Source organism: Arachis stenosperma, chromosome 8, assembly GCF_014773155.1.
Source record: "Arachis stenosperma cultivar V10309 chromosome 8, arast.V10309.gnm1.PFL2, whole genome shotgun sequence".
In the NCBI taxonomy this organism is placed as follows: domain Eukaryota; kingdom Viridiplantae; phylum Streptophyta; class Magnoliopsida; order Fabales; family Fabaceae; genus Arachis; species Arachis stenosperma.
The window spans coordinates 21,554,064-21,562,142 of record NC_080384.1 but is presented as its reverse complement, the minus strand read 5'-3'; the positions used below and the strand labels follow the sequence as shown (position 1 = coordinate 21,562,142).

At 36.9% G+C, this 8,079-nt stretch overlaps 1 protein-coding gene across 2 annotated transcripts; it reads left to right on the top strand.

Annotated features, from left to right (window-relative positions):
• The first annotated feature begins 662 nt into the window (after positions 1-662).
• LOC130944376 (calcium-transporting ATPase 1) lies at positions 663-7,118 on the top strand. 2 transcript variants are annotated; one of them, XM_057872676.1, is made up of 8 exons: positions 663-1,047; positions 1,891-1,945; positions 2,036-3,984; positions 4,122-4,280; positions 4,639-4,810; positions 5,041-5,339; positions 5,736-6,004; positions 6,408-7,118. In XM_057872676.1, exons 1-7 carry the CDS (start codon positions 871-873, stop codon positions 5,982-5,984), a joined length of 3,060 nt encoding a protein of 1,019 aa, XP_057728659.1. In that variant the 5' UTR covers positions 663-870; the 3' UTR covers positions 5,985-6,004; positions 6,408-7,118. The 2 variants fall into 2 exon arrangements, with proteins under 2 accessions (XP_057728659.1, XP_057728658.1); XM_057872675.1 differs by lacking the exon at positions 6,408-7,118 and having other exon boundaries at positions 664-1,047; positions 5,736-6,377.
• Positions 7,119-8,079: the final 961 nt, after the last annotated feature.

Genomic DNA, 8,079 nt, shown 5'->3' with positions numbered 1-8,079 from the left:
TAAAACGAGAAAGCGCGGGTGAGGTGGAGTAATGAGACCGTGAGAGTGGCCAGTGGAGTCCGTGTGTGTCCGTAAGCCACGGCCTTGTTTTCTCTTTACGTGCAAACACGAGAAACGGGAATCCCGTTCCTTAGGCCTTAGCCCTATAGAAAATCAAAGCGGTTCTAAGTTCTAACCATTTTCTATTACATTGAGGGATTACAGGCTGGCCCCACAAACACCAAGATATTATTTTTACCTAACCACTCACTTCCATTGACTCCCTCTACTGCCAATTATGATTATAAAACATGATGATATTTGTAAGAATGTTATTTATATATTAAAATTGATGATGATTATAAAATATATAATAAAATATAAAATATATTATAAAATAAGTTAAATAATAAAACATATTATAAATATTAAAATTTATTATTTTTAATTATTAATTTAATTTTTTTAATTTAATTTTTGAAATATAATAATTTTATAATATCTTTTAATAATAAAAAAATAATTTTTAATATTTTTTTAAATAGTAACTAATTTTAATATTAATTTTAGTGTATCTCTAACATTATTATTATTATTATTATTATTATACACTTCCATTTCATGTAGTTGTTTTAATTATTTATGCGCCTTACCTACTGAACTTCGAGGCTTACTCCCACTCTTTTATTCTTGCTTGGGTTGGGGGTGTTGTTCTCCTACTTCTACCACTTGACAGTTAAGAAATCAGAGCAGTTAAATCCTGGCCGTTGATATCGCTTTCTAAAAAAAAGAAACCACTTCAGCTTTGAGTGAGCATAGTGGAAACTGGAGAGTATAATAGCTTTTTATAATTTGAGCAAAGCTAGCTAGCTCTGTGAAAAACCAAAGAGAATGGAGAATTACCTGAATGAGAATTTCGGAGAGGTGAAAGCCAAGAATTCATCGGAGGAAGCGCTTCAGAGATGGAGGAAGCTTTGCTGGCTTGTTAAGAACCGCAAGAGGAGGTTTCGGTTCACTGCCAACCTCTCTAAGCGATTCGAAGCTGAGGCTATCAGACGCTCCAATCAGGTTTTGTTAATTCTTATGCTCTTTTTGTCTCTCTTTCCAGATCAAGACAAAATCCTAATTAAATGTGCTAAGTAACTTTACCGATTTCGATCCGTACATATTCTTGCGCATTTATGATTAACCTGCTAAATCAATTCAAAACGTGATGTGCTACATTTGAAGTCAAAGCTAGCTGATCTGATCTTGAACGGTCATTTTGGTCAACTGAATGTCAGTGATTAGATTAATTGAATCCTTATTAAGTTATATTGGAGCTAATTCTACACCGATGCAGACAAATGGTTATTGGTTAATCTCAACCAGAAAACTTAAAAATCAGTGGTCGCTGTGTTGTGATTCTCCCTTTGAGTATGATCAACTTAAGGCACTTGAACATTTTAAAAGCTGATATTGGGATTGGAATTGTTCTTGCCTTTAACTTTTTTCTGCAAACAAGGGAGGTAGAATCAAAGAAACGAATATAGGATATGGATAACGAATTCTTTGCTTGGCTCGATCCATTGTCAATTTTGTATCGGTTCCTTTTCTTTTCCTCCACATGCTTTATAGTTTATTCTGATGCTGTCAAAGTGTCAAACATGTTTATATCGAGTTTGGTTTTGTTAGGACTGGATTTTTAGGATTGGTGGTCAAATGTAGTATACTAACATTAATTGAATGGTGTTATTAAGTGTATTCTTACTTAAGTTCGTGCTTTACACTATTACTAAATTGGAAATTTGTTTCTCGCTATTACTATAATATAGGTTAAATGGCACGTAGAGAAAAGAGATTTGACCATTTAAACATTGTAAAAATAATCGTAAAATCTCATCATTTCTCTTTCCCGACTATAAATTGTAGGAGAAATTCAGAGTTGCAGTGTTGGTATCGCAAGCTGCTCTTCAGTTTATCCATGGTAAGAAATTTAGATTGCATGCATTTTTTTTCTTTCAAATTGTTCGAAAAGCTTCAGTTTGCTTAATATGAAATTATTCCCTCCCTCCAGGTTTAAGTTTGTCAAGTGAGTACACTGTACCAGAGGAAGTTAAAGCTGCAGGTTTTGAAATCTGCGCCGATGAGCTAGGATCAATTGTAGAAGGACGCGATGTGAAGAAATTGAAAATTCATGGTGGGGTTGAAGGAATTGCTAACAAACTCGATACCTCTGTCAATGATGGCATATCAACATCTGAGCACATTCTGCAAAAGAGGAAAGATATTTATGGAATTAATAAATTCACGGAAAGCCCACCCCAGGGATTTTGGGTTTATGTATGGGAAGCCCTTCAAGATACAACTCTTATGATACTTGCTGTATGTGCTTTGGTCTCTTTGGTGGTTGGAATAGTCATGGAAGGATGGCCCAAGGGTGCACATGACGGACTTGGTATTGTTGCAAGCATATTGCTTGTGGTGTTTGTTACTGCCACTAGTGATTACAGACAATCCTTGCAGTTTAAGGATCTAGATAAAGAGAAGAAAAAAATTGTGGTGCAGGTCACACGAAATGGTTGTAGACAGAAGCTTTCAATATATGATTTACTTCCTGGGGATATTGTACATCTTAATATTGGAGACCAGGTCCCTGCTGATGGGCTTTTTGTCTCTGGTTTCTCTCTGTTAATAAATGAATCAAGTTTGACTGGAGAGAGTGAACCAGTGAATGTCAGTAACCTAAATCCTTTTCTTCTCTCAGGAACCAAAGTTCAGGATGGATCGTGCAAGATGCTTGTGACAACTGTTGGAATGAGAACCCAGTGGGGTAAACTAATGGCTACTCTAAGTGAAGGGGGAGATGATGAAACTCCACTGCAGGTTAAACTCAATGGTGTAGCTACTATTATTGGGAAAATTGGCCTTTTTTTTGCTGTTGTGACTTTTTCTGTGTTGGTCCAAGGACTGTTCAGCCGCAAGCTGCGAGAAGGATCCCAGTGGACATGGTCTGGTGATGATGCCATGGAAATTGTGGAGTTCTTTGCTATTGCAGTTACTATTGTTGTCGTTGCTGTCCCAGAAGGTTTACCTTTAGCTGTTACATTGAGTCTTGCTTTTGCCATGAAAAAGATGATGAATGATAAGGCACTTGTTCGTAATTTGGCTGCTTGTGAGACAATGGGCTCTGCCACTACTATCTGCAGTGACAAGACTGGCACACTAACTACTAACCATATGACTGTTGTAAAAGCTTGCATATGTGGGAAGATTAAAGAAGTAAAGGGCTCTAAAGTGCCTTCTGATTTCTCATCTGATATTCCTGATTCTGCTGTGGCAATTTTACTTCAATCAATATTTAACAACACTGGGGGAGAAGTTGTAAAGAACATGGATGAGAAGGTTGAGATTCTGGGATCCCCGACAGAGACTGCACTCTTGGAATTTGGGCTGTCACTTGGAGGTGATTTCCACAAGGAGCGACAAGCAGTGAAACTTGTAAAAATTGAACCATTTAACTCTCTAAAGAAGCGCATGGGAGTGGTTCTACAGCTTCCTGAAGGTAGCTTCAGAGCACATTGCAAAGGTGCATCTGAAATAATTCTTGCTGCATGTGAAAAGGTTGTGAACTCAAATGGTGAGGTTGTTCCTCTTGAAGAAGACTCTATCAATTACTTGAAGGATACGATCGAAAAATTTGCTGATGAAGCTCTCCGGACCCTTTGCCTTGCATATGTGGATATTGATGATCATTTTTCAGTTGAGACTCCTATCCCCAATAGAGGTTACACATGTATAGGAATTGTGGGTATTAAAGATCCTGTTCGTCCTGGAGTTCGAGAGTCTGTTGCCATTTGTAGGTCAGCTGGTGTTACTGTTAGGATGGTTACTGGAGACAACATAAACACTGCAAAGGCTATTGCTAGAGAATGTGGAATTTTAACGGATGGAATTGCAATTGAAGGCCCTGAGTTCCGTGAAAAGAGTGAAGAAGAATTGCTTAAAATAATTCCAAAACTTCAGGTATATACTAATAAATAATAATCATGTGATTCAATCATTTTCCCCTCTATTTTCTCCCCTATGTGGTTTTTTTAGTATACCATGTTGCCATTTACTGAGAAGAAATTTGACTAACATGTGAGATGTCTATATTTCAGGTGATGGCTCGATCTTCTCCCATGGATAAGCATTCGCTGGTGAAACAATTGAGGACAACGTTTGAAGAGGTTGTTTCAGTTACCGGTGATGGTACAAATGACGCGCCTGCACTTCATGAAGCAGATATTGGGCTTGCAATGGGCATTTCCGGAACTGAGGTATGCCAAGAACTTCTTTTATAGAAATTTGAAAACCATTATTGAAATTCTGTCTGGGATATGCATTCCTACTTTTCATGAGGAATTAAGTGGCTATGCTTTGCTCTTTTTTATTTCCAAATCAAACTTGATTATATTTAGATAGAGCTTTCAAATATGGATTACTGAAATTATGTGGTCATGATAGCATGGGTAAATGATTCTGCATAATTTTGTTTATGCAACAATTTTCAAAGTCTTTGGTCAAACAGATGATCCATGTTTCATTAATAATACTCATTTTCTCAATTCTGAACTTCATCATTAGTATTATTTATACTAAATCATATGTTATAAAGCTGTTTTCTTCCAATTTCAGGTGGCAAAAGAAAGCGCTGATGTCATAATACTGGATGATAATTTTTCAACTATTGTGACTGTGGCCAAATGGGGCCGATCTGTCTACATAAACATACAGAAATTTGTGCAGTTCCAGCTAACTGTAAACATTGTTGCTTTGATTGTCAACTTCTCGTCTGCCTGTTTGACTGGTAATGATAATGTTCTCCATGTTTTTGCAGTAATTTCTTAGTATACTTGTCTCACTCATAGCTACATGAATACACCAATTAGGTAGCATACCGCATACCAATTCATCTGCGTACTGGAATGTCATATGTATATTTTCCCCGTAAAATATTTTAGATATGGCATACCGCATATCGCGTACCCATTCGTATTGCATTCCATGTAACTATGGTCTCACTTTTCCCCCTCACAGGAAATGCTCCCCTCACTGCTGTTCAACTTCTATGGGTCAACATGATTATGGACACTCTTGGAGCACTTGCTCTAGCCACTGAACCTCCTACTGATGATTTGATGAAAAGACCACCTGTCGGTAGGAAAGGAAACTTTATCAGTAATGTGATGTGGAGGAATATCTCGGGGCAGTCTGTATATCAGTTTGTTGTACTTTGGTTCCTCCAGACAAGAGGAAAAGCAGCTTTTCATCTTGATGGACCAGATTCAGAATTGATATTGAATACACTCATTTTCAACTCATTTGTGTTCTGTCAGGTAAACTTAAGCCATTACTGCATTCGACAGAATTCAGTGTTTGTCTTTTGTGTGCAATTACATTCTGGGCAGGGTTTGGCATGCAGTTTCCTCTCTTTGAATGGCTATTACTACTCATGCTTCAGCAATTTCTATTTGCTTTATTAAACACAAGTGAAGCAAGATGAATTCTGTGCCATTTTTGCGTTTTCTTTCCTACTTTTTATATATAGACATAGTACATATCAGAAATATTTATCTTTGCCAATAATTCACAATTTTAAAAAGTGCTGGGTTTTAATAGTCTGCTGACTTTATTGCACGTAATAATCCACACTGAAATTTCCTGTGTAAAAAATTCTCCGACTATGATCCCTGTAATATGCTCTCTGATTATGCTTTTCAATTTACTGCTAGGTTTTCAATGAGATCAGTTCCAGAGATATGGAGAAGATTAATGTTTTTGAAGGTATATTGAAGAATTATGTGTTTGTAGCGGTCCTCACTTGCACTGTCATCTTCCAAATCATAATTGTCGAATTTTTGGGCACCTTTGCAAACACCTCCCCACTTACCTTGAAGCAGTGGTTTGGTAGTGTTTTCTTTGGAGTCCTTGGAATGCCAATTGCAGCAGCTTTAAAAATGATACCTGTGGGATCTACCTAAAATCAATGCAGACAGATTAGGTACATTCTTCCTCATTCTGTGTTCTCAAACGTATACCAAGGATCTTTTTTGCCTATTGCCTCTTTAAATAGAAACCAATTTTACCAAGTGTTCTTTGTGGGAAGTCTGGTGGGCTAACAAATTAGAGGAGGCTAAACTTGCTACTTGTTGCTGGAGTTGGAGGAGAGAAAATATACATTTTGCATGCTTGTTGTGACTATTTAAAGTTATATAAACTTAAACATTTCATACAATGAGGTTAGTTTGTGTTATACAGGATGTAATTTCTGTTAATTGGATTTATTTATTATTCTTTATGATTTGTTGTAGCCCGCCTACAGTTTCCTTTTATTTATTAAGTAATCACAGATGAATTCCTTACAAAGGCTTGTTGTTCATGTTCTTTGCTGGTAATGCCGTCAGACTTTTTTGTGGCTGGTTCAAGGAAATAGTGTAAAGTTGAAATTATCATCATCATGGATATCGAAAGATCAAATGCAGGTTTCATCATCCAGGTGGGATTTAAGTATTTAACTGAGAATTTAGTTTGGATATCTAAGCTTCAGATAATCCCAAGTGAGCTTACTCTAACCACATTGTGGATAACTCTCTTATGAGATTCCAAAATGAAAAATAAAAACTAAAAAATAAAAATATGTAATTGATTTATTCTTATATAATGATGAAAAGGAGTGGTATTTTTACTCATCGTTGACTTGAGCTTGTATCGAATGGGATTTAATAAGTTACTAGTTGCCAATTGATCTGGGGAATTTCTTGAGGTTTGAGATTTGAGAGGCACCTTCCATGGTGGAAAAAATGTACTTAGATTGCCTGGCTATGAACCGAGGGCAGGGCAGCTTAAACTACGAATTTACAGGATATCTGTCATACAGAGTAGGATACCACTCAAGTGTCTGTCACCACTAGTATTCTGGTTAGATCCGCATCGAGTACCCATATTGAAGTCTTTGACGATATTTTAACTCATACATGAAGGAAGAATGCTTTATCATTTGCACGTGGCTATGGAACACATGAGTGGGAAGAGTTACTACATAAGTACAAATGCATAAATTCCCGTCTTGGAATTTAAGCTCTTTTTTTTTTAACACAGTATGCTGTTGCTGTCTATTGATCAGTAAATTTCCACCAGCAGCTTGATCCAAGTTAATTTTGATGCTGCAGTAAGGCAGGGAGGATTGTGAATTGCAGTTGTTGTAGAGGGGAAGGGCTTTTCCTTTATGCATTAGTGGATAAAAGTACACCAATTTATAATAGTTTTAGATTGTATAAGCAGATTATAAGCTTCTCAAGCTCCAAAGGAAGCAAAATTGGTTGCGTTACTTTGGTAGTTGTGGCTGCAAGGGAACTCCTATTTTCCCAATCATGCTTTTTCCGAATAGTAGTAGTTGGAGTGCTAACTCCTTTCATTTGCTGGAGTTCCACAATCTACACTGTTAGTTGCTCAAATTTTAATATTAATAACCAAATGAATAAAGCTGTTAAAAAGAGGGGGAATGGAGTTCCACAAGGACAACCTTGACTTGTCTGTGTTTTTGACAGGTTAAACAGTGAAAATTATTCAGATACAAATGAAACACTGCGTTCCTTCCCGTCAATCTCTTGGAAATTTACTAAGAACGAAAACCATTGGAAAAATATGAACATGGTTTCCGAAGTTTCCCTAGTAAGAAACCAAGTACTTGTTCTTTTTAACGAAGGAGGACAAGATTAGCCACTTCCTTTAGTTGACCACCAAACATGTCTTCTGTGGTGAATCACATTAGCCACTGCAGTGAAAATTTCGCACCGCATTCTTGCTTGTTTTCTTGACGGTGAATTTCATTTCAAGTGAATATAAAAATATAATAACATGTGGTTGCAAGTGTGACTTAAGAGCACTATGCTTGTTAAAGAAACTTCAGTTTGTATTGATCAGAAGAGCATGTATGTCATCTCAAATCAACCTCCATCCACACAGTGTAAGTAGTTGTTGTTGGCAGGCCTCTGCAGCAAGACGCCAATGTGTCCTAAATCACAAGACAAGGCAAGTTTTGCGGAAACTCAGAGGCAGTTGTGAACAGCACAAGTA